At 49.1% G+C, this 17,804-nt stretch overlaps 1 protein-coding gene across 12 annotated transcripts in view; it reads right to left on the bottom strand.

Annotated features, from left to right (window-relative positions):
- NCAM1 (neural cell adhesion molecule 1) overlaps positions 1–17,804 on the bottom strand; it is an 83,554-nt gene that overhangs the window by 12,816 nt on the left and 52,934 nt on the right. For 6 of the 12 annotated variants that reach the window (XM_030291003.4, XM_072918275.1, XM_072918278.1 and 3 more), the window contains 5 exons: positions 17,052–17,222; positions 16,314–16,445; positions 15,395–15,409; positions 3,728–3,852; positions 2,108–2,288 (listed from right to left, as the gene is read on the bottom strand). In XM_030291003.4, the coding sequence (XP_030146863.4) occupies positions 2,108–2,288; positions 3,728–3,852; positions 15,395–15,409; positions 16,314–16,445; positions 17,052–17,222 (624 nt within the window). The remainder of the gene's footprint in view (positions 1–2,107; positions 2,289–3,727; positions 3,853–15,394; positions 15,410–16,313; positions 16,446–17,051; positions 17,223–17,804) is intronic. The other 6 variants (XM_030291005.4, XM_030291008.4, XM_041720951.2 and 3 more) reach the window with 1 other exon arrangement.

Here is a 17,804-nt window from a genome sequence, read left to right as displayed (position 1 = left end):
AAAATGATGGGACAGAAGGGGCTCAGGAGAGACAGGGAGATGGTGTCTGGAGCCTGAGAGCACAACGCTGCCTTCAGCAGGAAAAAAGGAAAACAAGAAAAGCCTTGGTGCAGCAGAGAATCCACCTGCCTGTCCAAGCCCTTCCCCAAAGCCTGGATAAAAAAATCCACTTTATCCTGAAGGAGCACCAAGGTCTCAGGAATCCTCTGACTTTGCCATTCAGCCTCCCAGCTGCTTGGCAACCACTCCAATGGCAGTGTGATGATTGTTGTTATTATTATTATTATTGTTATTATTACTGAAAATAACACCCTTATCCTTCCAGCCACTCAGGCCTCTGCACAGGTGAGGGGAACAAAGGAATCCACACAAAAAATGCACATTTTCCTGCAGGGAATCCCTGGCTGTTGCTGTCAGGCACAGCCCAATTCCTGCTACAGCACTGGCTCTGACTCCTGCACAGCTCATTCTGAGGTAAAAACACAGAAATGCCACGGGAACAACAAGGAAAGGAAAGGAAAGGAAAGGAACACACAGAGCCTCTCCCCTGCTGCAGTTTGGCAATAAAACCCGTGGGGCTGCAGGGCAGAGCCAAAACCAACCTGGCCCTGGGAATATTCTCCTCAGTGCTTCCAGCCTGGGCACCAGGGAACGCCTCTGGGAGGCCAAAATGACAAAAACCCGGGAGAAAGAGTGACAAAGGCAGCACTGCACAAGGACACAGCACGTTCTGAGGACCAGCTGAATTCCTGGGGCAACCCTGCACACCCAAAAACTGCTTTTCCACCTGCAACATTTGAGTGGCAGCCTCAGATCCCGGCTCCTCCCGGGCTTCACACCAAGCTAAACAGGAATAACTTCGGAGAGGCCAGAGAAGTTTCACCTCTGGTAACAAACTGGCTTGCCCCTGTGTTTTAGAGGGTTCCTGCTCATGTTACATGGATTGCAAGGGATCAGAGGGGAAGCGAGGGTTAGAGCTGTTGAAAATGAGAACCACAGAGTGAGATGTTTAGTGAGTTACTGAGGGTCCTTCCACCCAAAACTTGCCCTGTTCAAGCAGCCCCAGGCTCTCCTTTGGCCCATCTCCCTCCTCCTCACTGCCAGCCCCACTTTTCCCACTTTTTCACCCATTTCTGTGCTCAACAACAAGACCTGCCTCAGCCAAGGGGGACTGCAGCATTCCCACAAGGTCTGAGCTGCTCCCTCCAGCCAGGGAACAGGCTCAGAGGAGCAGGGCAGGGATTGAATTCTTGGGGAAAGACTGAAGGAAACTCTCTGCTTTCAAGAGAAAACATGAGACAGAATGAAATCCTTCAGGACGGGCTGGCAGCACCAACCCTGCCTGTGCAGGGAGGCCTTGACTCAGCATCCCTGTCTTTAACCACCACAGCTTCAATTTACAGCTACTCCAGCCATCCCATCCTCAGGTTCTGCTGGCTTTGTGTGGGTTTCTCCACTCCTTTTTTTAAATGTTCACGTGTAGAAAAGAAATCCTAACTGTCCTTCCAACAGATTGCCACAAACTGCTCAGTTCCGGTTTCCCAGCTGAGAGTTCTGCTTGGCTTTTGCAGTAATTGTAATTGTCATAAAGTGAGGCGTAATTGTCCTTATCCCTCACTTTATGAGCACACCAATAAGTACAGTTTCAGCAGCATCCTAGAGTTATCCTTTGAGTTATTTTTTCCTAATCTCCTCCTCAACACTGAATCGTTGCTGTTTGAAAATTACTGTCATTTGCTGATTTGAGCTGAAAAATGCTCACAGAGAGATTTTTCACCGCCTTTTCATCCAACTGCCAGCAAACTCCTGGTGCCTTTATTCCTCCAGAGACGGACAAGCAGGCAGGAAGGAGATTTGTGAAAAGCATCACCCTGCAGAGCGGGAGGCTCAAAAGGAGAATTCCACCCTCTGCTCTCGGGAAGCTTTTCCTACACCACACGAGGAGCCAACATCCCCTGGGAGCAGCCAGGCAGGGTTCAGGGAGCAGCCCTGCTCACCTGCCCCAAGGTGGGCGCGCAGCCGCCGGGCTCCGGCCGAGAGAAGGGCGAGCAGCAAGCGAGCCGGGGCTGGGGGACGCGGGGCAGGCCCGGCACGGCACGCAGCCTACCTGGGATGGCGGTGGGCTGCGCCGAGGTGCGGAAGGCGTAGTGCGCCGGCTTGGACTTGCCCTGCTGGTTCTCGGCCACCACGTACACCTCGTAGTCCGCGTTCCAGTCCAGGGATTTCAGCATCACATGGTCGCTGCCCGACGGCAGCCGGATCTCGGGCTTCCACTCCGCCGAGTGCTTCTGCAGGGAGGGCACAGGGCACTGGGTCAGGTGGGCTTTGCATAGTTCATGCTTATAAAAAGGAATACGCATTATATATATATATATATATATATATATATATATATATTTATTTATTTATTTATTTATTTATTTATTTAAAAATATTCTATATATATTAAAAATAAATATATATACATATAATATATAAAAATATATACTACATATGTTATATATAATATATAAAATATACAATATATATAATAATTCTATATTCTATAATATCTATAATATATATAATAATATATAATATACATGTTATATATAATATATATATAATATATATAATATATATATAATATATATATAATATATATATAATATATATAATATATATATAATATATAATATATAATATATATTATATTATATATATATAATATATAATATATATAATATATATATAATAAATATAATAATATATAATATACAATATAATAAATATAATATATATATTATATATATAATTCTATATTCTAATATATTCTATATTCTATAATATCTGTAATGTATATAATAATATATACTATGTATGTTTTGTAGCAGATATAATTGGCGCCATTTCTAATATGATAGATGTGATATTGAATATTTGTTGGAGTATTAGGATTCCCCCCCACCCTCGCAGGCGAGACCGGGTGTATGTGGGAAACTGATTTACAAGTAAGAAGGTCCGGCTGGCCAGGAGATGGGCCATGTGTGGTGGGATTTGGGGACACCAGGAGATGGGCCATGTGTGGTGGGATTTGGGGACACCAGGAGATGGGCCATGTGTGCTGGGATTTGGGGACACCAGGAGATGGGCCATGTGTGCTGGGATTTGGGGACACCAGGAGATGGGCCATGGCTGGGGAGATACAGAACCCCCAGGTGCTGATCATCCTTGAACGACCCGAGATGGAAATCATGGAAATCCTCAGGCAGATCCATGTGAATGCAGCGTTCCCGAATTCCCATAAACTTCATCAAGGGATTCAACAAACTCCGGACAGTGATTTGTCCTCCCTCATCACCAAAAAGGAAAATCTTATTAACATATGGACTCTGAATAGAAGAAAAGACTGATTGCTGAAATCTTGGCCTCAGGCGGAATTTTCCCTATAAAACCCGCCTGTGCCAGGCTGGAGGTGTGTGGGCATGGAGGAAAACCTCTGCTGAGGCTGACTCCTTGTTGCACACCCAGGGCCGACCCCGGGATCGGCTCTGTTCTTTCCTTGGGGCTGGCTAGCTAGAATTTGATTGCAAAATAAATATTTCATTTTTTCATATGAATTAGGCTGGACAAATTTTCATTTATAACAGTCTCTCCATGCCCGTCCTGCCTGAGCAGCAGCAGTTCAGAGCTCTCAGTGCCCAGGCAGCCCTGGCAGAGCCCAGCAGCCGGGCTGGGGCACACTTACAGCTTTGTACTTGATCAGGTAGTGCCTGATCGGGGAGCCCCCGTCGTCCTGCTTGATCACGTTCACCTTGATGGAGTTCCCGTCTTCTCCTATGTGACCTTCCAGCTTGGGGGCGCTGGGTTCCCCTGCAACAATGGGGCATTCAGGGTTATTTGTGGGAAAAAAAAAAAAAAAAAAAAAGGCATTATCAAGGAAAAAGTGCTCATAAAAAATCAGAAATACTTTATCATCCTCAGCTCGGGGTATGGGCTGACCCAGACGCAGAGGACACCGTGTGTCTGAGGTAAATATCTGCACACTCAAGGATTTCTTGCATTTAAAACACCAAATTTCCATTTTTGCGTCTGCTGGAATGGAGGCAGAGTGAAGCACATCCCCCCTGCCCCAAGAAAATCCCAAAGCAACGAGCAATCCCTCGCTGCTTTTGCTGTAAGAACTGCTTGGAACACCTGGCAAACATCAGGAAGGGCTCTGGGGCTGCTCCTGTGGGGTGGCACGTCCAGAGCACCACTGAAAAGGACCTTGTGCCTCTCACACAGAGCCAGGTCTGCACCCTGAATTTGTTTAGGGCTTTTAGGGCTGCTGGATCACTTAACTGAATGTGAAAACACCTGAACAGAAGCCCAGAGCACATCCCCTCACTCAGCCTGCACTGCTGCAACTCCAGGGGATACTGGAGAGAAATTCAGAGAAACCCCTTCACTCCTCTGCAATAACCATTTTCAGGGGAAAAAGGCTTTCATTTCCCAGTCTGCAGCCCTGCCACCAGCAGGAGATGGAAATGTCCCTTCCTCCTGCAGGGCACGCTGAATTCCAGCCCCACCTGCAGCCCACAGCTCCCAAACTGCTTTTCCCACCCAGCTCCTCCACACCAGGGCAGGATCCCAGTCCCACCCTGCACCTCTGCTCAAAAAGCCAAATTCAGAAGGTCTGAGTGCAGATTTGCACCCTTGGATTTGTGTCCAGCTCCCCATGGGCAGCACTGGCACTCCTGAGTGGCCACGGGAAGATTCATCTCCCAACCTCCTTCAAAAGTTCATCTTCAGAAGGAATCTGAAGCCCTTTCCCCTCCCTCCTCCCTTTCAAAGGAAATTTTTGGTGAAACACCAATGGAAAACTGCAAGACCTGGGCTGGAACTGTGATTTTAGATGAATTCCCTTCCAAGAAGGGAAGCAATGACACTCCAGGAGTGTGGGACACACACATTTTTGTTTAACCACACAGCAACTCCTCTGATGGATGCAAAGAGGCAACACTCCTTTTTTCCATGTTATATTTTGCATTTTTAAATCCTTTCCTCTGCTTTTTTCCCCACTGCAAGGCTCCCACACCCCCTGGACGTTCCAGATGTGCATTCCACCCTGGGACAGCTTTCTCAGTGCACACTGAACATGGAAAGGTGACACAAGTGTGGTTTAAGGCACAGACAAACAGGGAAACTCCATCCTCACCTGGGCACATCGAACAGAGCAGCTCAACAATGATATTTTTAACTCAATCCCAGAAGACAAACACCACCACAAAGCCCCTGCTTTTGGCTGTGGGGCTGCCTGGCAGGAGCAGTAATTGTCCTGGTTAATCACCAAAAGGCTGCTGCTGTCCCCCTGAGCCCCAGGCAGCCCCCGGGAGCAGCAGGGGCAGCCCTGGCTCGGCTTGTGGCAGAGGGACACAACAAAAACAGCATCTCCTCCCTCCTTCCCCACTGCCCCAGGCTCAGAGATAATCGGTGATGAGAACAGAGACCCTCAGGTGCCGAGGGAACACTGCGCTTACACAGTCTGACCCTTCAGCTAGCACAGCCTGCATTTTTTTCCCAGTGATTGAGCACTGAGACTAACAGGAACATCCTTTGAAAAGATGCTTATTCTTGATTTCAAATGTCAGAGATGCTGCTGTACTTTACACACAGCCATTCCCATGATTAATTACCTGCTCTGCTGAAACTTTTCTTCCTTTTCTTCACTTTGAATTATCTAATTTCTAGCTCCTGATCCACTCCTTCCTCCCCCAATAGTTTAAATTCATTTCAGCTTTGAGAAACGTTTCTCTTCCAAGAAAAGAACACTCCTAAGTGCTGAAAACCAACAGGTGGAGCAGTGCAAGCCCTGGTAAGGCATAGTTTTCCCTCCAGAAATACATATTTATTTCATTTATCTCAAGCAGGTGGATGCAATCCAGACACAGGGCTGTAAAGTGAAAACTGGGTTAGTGTGTCAAACAGAGGAGGAAGAAGTTTAGTGGGAGAAGTTTAGTCCAGCAGAATCAGCAACCCTACAATGAGTGAAAATGTGAGTAGCTGGAGAGAGAAGGTGGTCAGCAGCTCAGAGCAGGACTCATGCTCAGACATGCACGGGGGCTGCAAAGCAGAACAGCATCAGGGGTGCTCCATGCCAGGGCAGAAACCAGCCTGAACCTCCCTCCCCAGAGCCTCCCCAGCCTCTGCAACACGGGAATCCTCACAGGACCCCAGTGCTGCTGCTCTGCTGGGCTGGGTGAGAGCCAGCAGCCCCACAGAGCCCACAGTTCCTCTGTTTGACCATCAAATCCCTGATCCCAATCCCCCTGGGCAGGAGGATGCAGGACCTTGTGCCCCCAGTGACGATGCTGAGGGATTGAGGCTGATGCTCCAGCTCCCCCCAGGACACTCAGCCAAGGAGAAAAGGCCCCAGAGAGGTTTTTAGCTGTGAGAGGAGCAGCCTGTGCTGTGCTGGGACTCCAGGACAGCCCAGCCCTGCAGTGCCAGCTCAGCCACATGAACCCAGGGGGAGTCTGAGCAAGGACATGAGGACTTTTCTCCAGGCTCCCAAAGCTGCTGGTGGCAGAGGAGCTGAGGGCAGTGCTCTGAGCCATGACATTTCCACTTTAGTTTTCACCCACTCCCTGCTAAGCCATCAGCACAGCGATCATCTGCTGCTGCAGGCAAGCAGGAAATGTTTCCTGGGATCCTCTCAACCCTTTGATTTCCATTCAGGGCTTCCTTGCCACTGGGCTGTGGATTGCAGAAATTCTTGGTTTTATTGTGTTTTTCAGAGGGTGCCACGAGCCCCAGGAGTGGGTGCAACTGGAGGTGGGGAGGAAAGAGAAAATGAAAGATCACTGAGGTTAAATCCTGCCCAGCTGGCAGCAAGGAAAGGTCCTGCATCCTCCCTGTGCTCAGAGAGCAAACCTGGAGAATTCTGCAGCAGAGGAACGAGGAAAGGGCTGATTTCTGCAATCTCTGAGCACCACGTAACCAGGACTGGGATGAGACACTGGGGAGAGCCTCCAGGAGAGGCAAAAACACAGAGAAAGAACAGGCTGGGGGGCGGGGGGCACACGAGGGGAGCAAACAGCAGCAGCAGAAATAAGGAACACAACCAGAAGGTGCAGAAACGAGACAGGCACGTCTCCCATCCTGCTGGGAGCCCAGCAGAGAGGGCAGAGAGCAGGACAGGGCCCCTCTGTGCATGCACTCATGTGGGAAGGTTACTGGTGTTAGTTCTGTTTGCCTGGCAAAGCCCAGCCTGAATCCTTTCCTGGGGATTCCAGAAGTCCTGGATTGTAAAAAGCCAATTCCTCCCTGGCTCTCACAACTCCTCCTTCGTCTGGGGCAGAAGAAGAACAGGAGCTTCCCTCCCTCCCCCTGCTGAGGCTGTGCTGAGAGCAAAGTGGGAACCCCAATGCTGTAGGAACTGCCCTGCAGCACCCCAGAGCTCTGGCCCCCACCACGGACCCTGTGGGTGCTGTTTCACAGGAGTCACACGCAGAGTTTTGTACAGAGAGAGGAGTTTAGATCAGCATTTTATAGAGAGGCTGTTCATAACACAGCTCTCATTCCAGCTGTGCTTAAGTTCTACTTAAGGAAATGGTTTCTTCAATCACATTGTGACATACTCCAAATAATCAGATTTCAGAGAATTCAGGATTATTTGGGAAGGTTACTTAACATGTACAGTGTGGATGTGTGCACAAATCTCAATATAAATGTGTATTTTATAGGGTCAAAATGCTGCTAAAGCAACATTTTGGAAAGAGGCTGCTCCCATTTCGCCCTTATTTCCCATCAAATTCCAGTCTGTGGCTGGTACCAGAGACAGGCAAAAGGATTTTGGCCTTTGGTGTTCATTCCAGAGGTTTTTTAGCACCTTCCTGGACAGTTCCTTGCTGGACTCTGAGAATGAAGAAGCAAATGACTGAGCCAGGGAATTTTTTGGGGTTTTTTTTCCCTGTTTTCCCTCCAAGTTTTTTTCCAGCTCAACGCAGAGGACTGAAGTCGAGTTCTTCCCATGCAGACAGTGATGAGCAACTCCTCCAAAAAGGCTCGGTAGGATTTTTAGTTTTTGGAATTTGGAGATCCCGGAGGGGAATCCTCACCCCAAAAATCTAGGCAACCAATCAGAACAAAGTATTTTACCTTCTGTTCACCAGCGAGGACGACATCATCAGCACCATGCAAGCCACATGACAAATTCACATGATACGCACGCACATGAGTTTGGTTGAAAGGAAAGTGGAGGAGGTCACATGGAAAATACAAAAAAATTAAAAAACTGATGTAAACAATGGGCAAGGGAAAAAAATCAACAACAGAATTACAGAGTAAATAAAAATAGGAGCAAAATTAAATTAGCCAGCATATATCAGAAACACTGGGGAGGGGGACAGTAAAACCGCCTGGAAAATAAGAATATTAAATCACAGCAAGCACTGAGTTATGGCCTTGTGTTAGGCACAGCTGCGTCACCGCTTAGTCATACAAAGAACAAAAGGACAAAAATCATTGTAGTGTGTGCCAGGACTGCTGGAGGAATCCACCAAACTGCTGGGAAGAAAAAGGGAATATTGTTATTGCAAGGCAGCGGAGGTGAAAGGGTCACAACCAGCCCAAACCGAGGACAAACCGCGGCACCCCACAGCGGGGTGTCCTCCCTGTGCAGCACAAACGTGCCCCTGAACAGCAGCAACAACAGGAAAACTCTTTGTTTTCTCTGCAGGAGGGCAAACCCTGCCGAGGTGGGCATGGCCGAGGATGCTCGTCCATGCAGGAGCTGCAGGGATGGGCTCGGTGCCAGCGAGGGGCTGGGTGGGCACGGGGGGCTCTGCCAGCCAGGATGGGAATCCATCCCCAGCGGGGCCCAGGGAAGGCAGCAGCTGCTGGGAGAGATGGGCCAGTGCAGGGATGTCAGAACTCAAAATGTCCCTCAGACATTTTTGGAGGTTCCAGGCCCAGGTCAGAAGCATTTGAGACCCTGGCAGGCAGCTGGAAACAGCTGTGATTTTGGGTTTGAGCCATGGAATGAGTTACCAACTTTGCAGGAAGAACAAGAAGTCACAAAAATTTAGATATTATAGTAGAAGCAGTCACAAAGTAGAGGGAAGAATTTCTGAGTGCTGTACATGGGGGTCAGAGGTTTAAGATGGAGGGATTTGGGCCTGCCCTGTCCTCCCTCTTTCTCCTTCCTTCCCTCCATGTTCTTGGTGATGTTGGCACTCACAGATTGGTTTAGAGTAGAAAAGCACCATTTAATATAGGTAACAGGCATTGGGGAAAAACTTTACCCATGTAACACGTAATGTCCCATATAAAAGATAGAAAAGCACCATTTAATATAGGTAATAGGCATTGGGGAAAACTGTACCCATGTAACACGTAATGTACCATATAAAAGACAGCAGCAGCCCTGGGCGGGGAGAGAAGAAGCAGTCGGGAGTCAGAGAGGATGTCAGGGTGTGTGTGTGCCTCTGCCTGAGAAGAAAATCTTTTAGATAACTTGCAATAAACTGCCTTGAGACAGAACAACAGAGACTGCTGAGCTTTTCTTTGGAAGCACGGGCTGGAGGAGAGACTTTTCCACCACACAGAGCCACCCCTGACCCAGGGTGGGCTCTGGCACAGGGACAGTGGCAGGGAATGAGGAAGGATCAGTGCCAGCCCGGAGCACAGCACCGAGTCCCAATTCCCTTCCCACATCACTCCAAAACTCACATTTCTCACACTCCTGCCTCTGCCTCATCCTAATGAGGCTACTCCACGGTGCTCTGGTAGTTCCCTGTTAATTTGATGTATAGAGAGTTCAACCCTTAATCTTTTGGGTGCTTGTCTCTGACAAGATTAAGGACAGACCATTACTGGGGAAAAAACTGATGGCGCAAAATGTAAAATCCCATTTGTTACAGCCAAGCTCTCAATCCATTCTCTTTACCCAGAACTCCGGGCACTGTGAAGGAGGGAGGTTTAAGAGTTGCTGTGAGGTTGCCTGGAAGGAAGATCCCCATCCTCTGGTCAGGAGGAAACCTCTCCCAAACTGCAGCAAACTCAATGGAACCTGAGATTTCCAACCAGGCAAGAGAGGCGGCCTGTCCTCATGAGAGAAGCTTTAGGTAAAGAACAAGGGCAGAGGTAGCAGCATAAATAGAATAAAATGGTTTGGGTTGGAAGGATCCTTAAAGATTCTCCAGTCCTAGGCAGGGGCACTTTCCACTAGAGCAGGTTGCTCCAAGCCCCCTCCAACCTGACAAAAATCCCCTTTTCCAAGAGAGCTCAACCACTGCAAGGCAAAGCAGGTCCCAGAGCGGAGAGAGCTGCAAGAAAAATGTCAAAACTGGTACAGAACTGGATAAGCTCAGAGGGTTAAATGCAAGCAGAGACATTCCTAAACCTCCTCCATGCCTACAGACATCTCCCAAAAAGCCCCAAAGTGGGGAGAGCCCTGCAGCCTGGCTGGGTTTCTGTCCCTGCCTCCCTGGTGCCACAGGGCAGCTCTCATTCCATAATTGCTGCTGGTTTCATTCCCTGGGCCCCAGGGGAGAGTCAGATCGCTGCCAGCAGCAGCAGGAATTCAGTGATGCAGAGCCAGAGGAGCATCTGCCCCTGCCACTGCCCTTTCTCTGCTGCTGAATTCTCAATTTCGCAGGCTGCAGCACAGCTCAGCATACCAATGTGGGCAGTGCTGGCAGAAATGCAGTGTACACACAGAAAACAGCTCTGCTCCTGCTCACAGCCTGCGTGAACCCAGCACAGGGCAAACGGGAAACCTTCCCCCTCCTCCTCCTCCACGCCAACAAAACTGGAAAATGTTTATCATTAATTAGCTCTTAGGAGCTTTTCAGGGTGAAGATTCTTTTTTTTTAAGAACAAGCTGTTCATGTAAAACATGAACCCAACGTTTTCCCTCCGAGGGGAGCTGCGTCCAGCCCACACAGGAACAGCCAGAAGGGAGTCTCTGCCTGCTGAGGATAAAGGATGATTAGCAGATCCTGCTCTTTGCCCTCTCCAGCCCAGCCTCCAAGGCTGACAGGAATGAAAAGGTCTCTTCAGCTCCTGTGTGCATCAGGGATTGGGGTTTGGCACTTTGGAAATAAAAATTACTGCACAAGGAACACGCTGCTGGTGGCCAGTGGCAGGTAAAGGACATTTAAAGTCACCTGTAAGACCACGAGAAGTGCCAGTCATAAATGCATTCATTATAATTAATTATAAATTCATTTGACCGGCCACACTCTCCTCTCCCTCCATCTCAACCCCCAAGATCATCCCACACTTCATGCTGTGAGTGTTTTCCATTCAGAAAACCATTTCTCAGCCCCCTCAGGTGAATACCTCAGTCACCTCACACTCCACAAACACATTTCTTGTTACTGCAAGTCACAAGGAGAGCATTGCCTTGGCAGAGATCATTAGTTATTCCAAACACACACATGCACCACCTAAATCAGATCTTCACTCCGTGTTTTCCTTCCTCCCTGACCACCCAACCACGGGAATCTGAATCCAGCCCCCATCTCAGATATGGAATTTTCTGGAAGCCCAAGGCCTCTTTTAAGGCAAGCAGGGCTCTGGGATCTCTCCTGCAGGATATTTTACCTCCTCATTTGCATCTTCTTCCAGCATAGAATATCCCTACTTTTAAAATCAACTGCATCTCCCTACAGTCAAAGCAAACACAGCAAGGCAGGGGCAGGAAGAAAATCATTTCATGCACATCCCTTTTAACACAAAAATGGGGAAGGTGAAAGGAAAACATTCCTCTTTCTCTTTCTCTCCCTCTCTGTGCTTTTTCTAAACCTTTTACTCCCATTTTTGGAGTATGGAACAAAAATGGGGAAGGCAAAAGGCAAACATTCCTCTTTCTCTCCCTCTCTGTGCTTTCCCCTTCCTTTATTCCCATTTTTCAGCCCGTGCTTGGCAGAAAGGGGGAAGAGGGGAGAGTGGCATCATGCTGGGATGTGCCCAGGCTCACACAGCACTCTGGGGCCCCAGAGCCCCGGGATTCCCGGAATTCCCGGCTCCAGCAGCCTCCAGGCAGGGCAGCAGCTCCAGGTACTCACCCGGTGCCAGGGATGCAGCAGGAGCTGGGGTCGCTATGGAAACAGAAGGATGTCAGGGAGCCAGGGGTGACACAGGGACACAGCAGCTTGAAGGGGAGGGGATGGGGGGCACAGGCACAGGCACAGGAACCCTGCCCTGCTGCAGGGAGGGCCTCCTGCCCTGAGGATTTCCTCCTCCCCCAGAGTTCTGAAGCTCCAAATCCCCATTTTGCCTCCTTTGGCCCCAACCTGCTCATTAATGGAACATTTGGGAGGCCTCTAGGGGTAACTCCTGAGGAGATGTGAGCCCCTGCTTCCTGCACAATGCTCAAGAACAGAGAGAGAGGATGAAAACAGGGCTAAGAACCTTAAAAATGTGAACACCTCGGGAAAGAACAGAGTTTGGAGAGAAGCCTGCACTGCCCAGAGCACAGACTGTGCCAGCACTGACACCAGGACTTCCCTCCAGAAGCACAAGGAACATCTTTGCTCCAAAGTCCTGGGAAGAACCTAGTAGGAGGGACAGAGGCTGGGAGAGATTTCTGTGTTAGCCCCAACCAAACCTTCAAACCCAAAGGAATTCTCAGTGCTGTGATTCCTCTGTTAGTCCCACCAAACCTTCAAACCCAAAGGAATTCTCAGTGCTGTGATTTCTCTGTTTCAGTCCCACCAAACCTTCAAACCCAAAGGAATTCTCACTGTTACAATTTCTCTGTTATCCCCCACCAAACCTCCAAACCCAAAGGAATTCTCAGAGCTGTGATTTCTCTGTTTCAGTCCCCACCAAACCTCCAAACCCAAAGGAATTCTCACTGCTGTGATTTCTCTGTTTTAGTCCCACCAAACCTCCAAACCCAAAGGAATTCTCACTGCTGTGATTTCTCTGTTTTAGTCCCACCAAACCTTCAAACCCAAAGGAATTCTCACTGTTAAAATTTCTCTGTTATCCCCCACCAAACCTCCAAACCCAAAGGAATTCTCAGCAATGTGCCTCCAAGAGGCAGGGACATGAGAAGGGCAAACCAGACCTTGTGAAGCTGCAGAGCAGCTCCAGGGAGAGCTCTGGGAAGGGGGGAACCCCGCAGGGAAGCAGGAGAGCATGCAGGGGTGCCAGAAGTGCAGCAGGCTGGGTGAGGGGAGCATGCAGAGCAGCAGCAGGGAGCAGAGCCCCCCTGCCATACTCACTGTCTGCTAAACGGGAGCTGGGGGCAGCAGCACTGGCTGAAGAAAGAGAAACCAGGTGAGCAAAGGCAGGGCAGGGCTGGGAAATGCTGCCAAAAGTGGAGGTGTGGGGGTGATTTCAGTGCTGGTTTGCACACAGAGGTGTTTTGGTACCAGCCCCATACACGCTCTCTTTGAATGGTTTTGGGTTCAAAACCTCCCACTGCTCCCCAGGCCTTTGTTTGGCTTCAGATTTGTAAGGAAAATGAAATGAAGAAAAGCAGCAAATGGTTAAAATGAAAATACAAACCCAGGTCAACTCAAGACACTCTCCTAACCTCCAGAATTCTCATCTGTGCCATTATAATCCATAATTATCACTAATTACCTCATGGAGAGGGCCTCTCAAATAGACAGAAACTTCTTTTTCTTATTGAGGGAAATTAAATAAATCAAAATGACTTCAGACTTAACCCAGCAGGCATTAAAAATTGTGTCAGGTTTTACATTCAGACAGAGACTTTAAATAACAGGGCAAGGAAAACAAGTGGTTTGGTTAATCTGAGCTGTAAAATTCCTGAAACATCTCTGTGACCTTCAAATCACACTTGAGAGGACAAAAAATTCCTCCTGCTTGTGACTCTGCCCACAAAGAGGTGGCTGGAATTCCAGCAGAGATGGCAAAAAGGCATTTTTGGGGTGCCAGGGTCTGAGATGGGCTCTGGGAAGGAGCAGACAGAACTGGGGACAGTGCCCAGGAGGATCCCACTGCAAAGCTGCAAGAGCAGGATGGAACTGCAAATGAAAAATGCATGGCAGGAGAAGAACTGCAGCCTGCCCTGCAGCTGGGGAGCACAGAGGGACTGGCAGCCCGCTGCCACATGAAAATAAAAAGGAAAAAAGCAGAAGACTCCAGTCCAGAAGTGCTGGAATGTTTGCAAAGCCACCTACCTGTCCCCAGGTGCTGTTCAGAGCTGTTCATGCTCTTTTTCCTCTCCTCTCTGCTGCATTTCCCCTTTTCCTGCAGCCCTGCTCTCCCTAGGGCTCTTCACCTCCAGCTCAGGAGGGTCCCAATCCTCAGCCTGGCCTCTAACCCTGACCATCATCACCCTCACATTGGGGTTTTTTTTAATTGTTCCTGCAATTAACAGGATCCAAACAATCTCAGCCCGCACAAATGTTCTGGAAATGCCTCCCAGGGGCTCCCAAAGTGCTGCAATTTGCAGCCCTGCCCGTCCATCTGTCCATCCATCCTTCCCCTTCCTGCTCCACCACTGCCAAGCTTTTCTCCAGTGCAATCTTGCAGGGGAAACTGCACCAACGCAGTTCAACATTTGGGCTAAAAATAAAAATATTTTTTAAATCCTCTCCCTTTTTTCGCTTCAGGAATCTCAAAGAAGCTTCTTCGAGCTTGTCCTTGTAATCTTGGGAATAGCAGCAGCCCCCCACAGATGCATTGATAAATGGAATAATGCTCACTGGGATAAAGAGGTATTTTTAGCTCCATTGATCAGGTTTGACTGGAAAGGCACAAAGCTATGGAGCCAGCTCCATATTTCACTCACAATTACACAAATCCATCACATTCCTGACTCATTTTCCGTGGGGAAGTGGGGAACATGCCATTTTTAAAAAAAAAATTAGTATGAGGTTTATTTATTTTATCACACAATCTACGCAAGTGCTGGAAGACTGTCCAGTGATAAAATCATTAGTGAGAAGAGGAAAAAAAATTGAATTTTTTCTTCAATTTTGTGCTTTCAAAATTGTGAAGATATTAAAAATTTTGAAGTTTTTGGTTGGCTCTGGTCTAAACCAGATCTGCAATTTAGCTGAGTTGATTTCCCTGAATTATCTCAATATCATTACAATTGAACTATTTTTAATGGATTCATAAATATGAAGCCTTCCACTACTCCACTCTGAGTCAACACGCTAACTATTTTTATTTATTATAATTATTATGATTAGATAATCACTACATTAAACATTTCAGCTGCATGCTGTAGAGCACAGACAAAGAGTTAACCCTAATTCTGTTCTAAAAAAGAGCAGAGTGGCTACTCCAGAGTGAGTGTTGTTAATGGACACTACCAGTTACTCCAATCCTACAGCCCCTGAGGGAAAAAGGCACTGAATTAAAAGCTGGAAGTTCTGGGTGTTAGAGGAACACTCTAAAAACACCAAGAGAGAGTGAAAGAAACGCAGAGAGCACTTACGTGGGTGAGGGATGCCTGCAGTTTATCCATGGATGGGGACACAGACCAAAAATGAAATAAAAAGACAGAGATAGACACACACAAACAATAAAATAAATAAATAAATGAATGTAGAAGATGTGAGGAGACAGAGAATGTGGAGCTGGAGGATCAGCAGCCCAGGGATGGGCACAGCTCAGGGACTCCAGACATGCTCGGGTGGGCTGGAGGGGCCAGCCCTGGCTCCAGCAGAGGGGTCTGGGGACAGAACTCCAGCAGAGGGCTGGGAACACCAGGCCAGGGCTGGAGGCAGCAGGAAATTGGGAAAGCACCAGGGCAGAACAGCTCAGCACCTCCTGCCCACCCCACCTTTCATCGCTTTCCTCTTTCTCTCCATCCCACCTCGGCGATCCCTGGGATTTAATCCTTTCCTGGAAGAGGAGGGCAGTGCTGGGCCACAGCACAACATGGAAATGGGCCAGGCAGAGCAGAGAAGAATCCATGGAACCCCCTCAAGAGCTGCAGGAGCATCTCAAAGTGGGATGTGCAGAACAGAGCAACCCTCCCTCCCTTCACCTTCCACGGCCCAAGGCCAGTCCTGTGCTGAACACCTTCATGTGGAAAACAAACCAGCCTTGTGACAGCGACATCGCAATTCTCCGTGACCAAAACCCTTCTCAGCTGCTTTTTCTCATTACAATTCTCCTTCCCACTGCCCCTTCTCTTTGGCACCACCAAGGTTGAGCTGGGAACGCCAACCAGCACAAACAAAACTCCTCCGCCTCCTCCCTTAAAGACTTTGAATTATCAACAAAACCCACTCCAACCCAAAGGCACAGAGAAACAGAGGGTGCAGCGAGGTCTGTGGGAGAGAAAAGGTGAGATCCATGCTTGGCAGAGCTCCAGGGGAGGGGAGCAGAGGGAGCTGGGCTGTACTTACGGACTGGCTGTGTTTTGAACTCGGCGGGCAGGCTGAGCTCCCCCACGCCCTTGCCATTGACTGCTGACAGCCTCACTGCATAGGTGGTCTCAGGCTTCAGCCCCGTGATGGTCACCGTCCCCTCCACGTTGGCTGCGGGGGGAAAAAAGCAAAGAAAAGCTCAGGACTCAAAGAAAAAAATGAACAAATTCTGTTCTCCCCACTTGCGGAGAAAAGGGACAAATAAAGCTGGGATCACACTGCTCCAGTGGGGAACCAAAATAAGAATTTCAGCTCCACACGGGATTGGTGGTGGGGAGTTCAGCTCTGGAGCAGAACTCTCCCTTTTACAGCCCTCCTCAAATCAAAATTCTTTTGCTTTAATTGACTCCAAGATTGATTTTGTGCCACCAGCACTGCCACAGATCACTTGAACAGGACGGGTTTGCTGCTGCAATAGCAGAGTTTACTTTCCAAGGGGGACCAAGGGGTGACAGATGAGGGTACAAAAGCCTCCTGTGGGAAGCAGCAAGTGAAAACTTCTCCACCCTGCTTGGACTGAGCTCTCAGCAAAGCCCAACGCTCACTTCCAGTTGAAAATTCCACATCAAATGTTTAAAAACTCACAGCAAATGTTTAAAAACTTCTCTGGAGCCTCCAACCTGACCCCTCCACCCTCCCTGGCTGTTCCCTGCAGGAAACCCAATGTTTTTTCGGTGCTGGTGGTGAAGGAACCGGGTTTTTTTGGGTCGCTCCTACCTTCCTTGGCATCGTAGAGCCTGGAGTGCCAGTCCCCCTCGCCCAGGGCTCTCCACTCCGCCTTGTACTTGAGGATGGGCACCCCACCCGTGGCCTCGGGCTCGTCGAACTCCACCTGGGCACTGCTGGAATAGGGCTCCACCCTGCCGATGGAGGGCGAGGAGGGCGTGTCTGGGGACGAGGGACAGCAGAGGTGAGACACAGAGCTGGGCAAGGAGCCCCAGGGGCAGCTGGGCACATCCAAGAGCCCCTGGCTTGGCGTGGCACAGGACAAGGGTAGGGCTGAGCCTCACAGAGGGTTCAGGCAGCTTTTAGAGATGGTAATTAGTGTACAGATCTTAATTTTGGCTCCTCTCTAAGAGGCTGGAGACTCCCAGTCCTGTCTCCACAAGAGAACAGCCAGGGCAGTGCAGCACAAGCGTGGTGGATGCCACTCTGTCCCCAGAGTCCCTCCCACGGGGCACTCAGTGCAGGGCTCCAGCATCCCCAAATGCCCCTGTGGCAGCCCTGCAGCCCTGCCAGGGCTGAGATCCTGCACTTCAGCTGCTCTGAGGGGCTGTGGCTGAGCACAAATCAAAGATCCCAGCTCTGACAAAGCACTCTGGGAGCACAAAAAAGAACAAACCCCTGGAGAAACAAGGGAGCAGAGATGCTGAGCAGCTCCAGCCCAGCAGGAAATCCCTGAACAGCCTCTCTGAAGGCAGAAGTTGCTCTCCTGCTGCCCCAGCAAAGGAAGCAGCAAAGCAGGGCACT

The sequence above is a fragment of the Taeniopygia guttata genome, chromosome 24 (assembly GCF_048771995.1).
Source record: "Taeniopygia guttata chromosome 24, bTaeGut7.mat, whole genome shotgun sequence".
Lineage (NCBI taxonomy): Eukaryota > Metazoa > Chordata > Aves > Passeriformes > Estrildidae > Taeniopygia > Taeniopygia guttata.
Note: the sequence above shows the minus strand (reverse complement) of the source record. Positions and strands in the feature narration are given on the sequence as shown.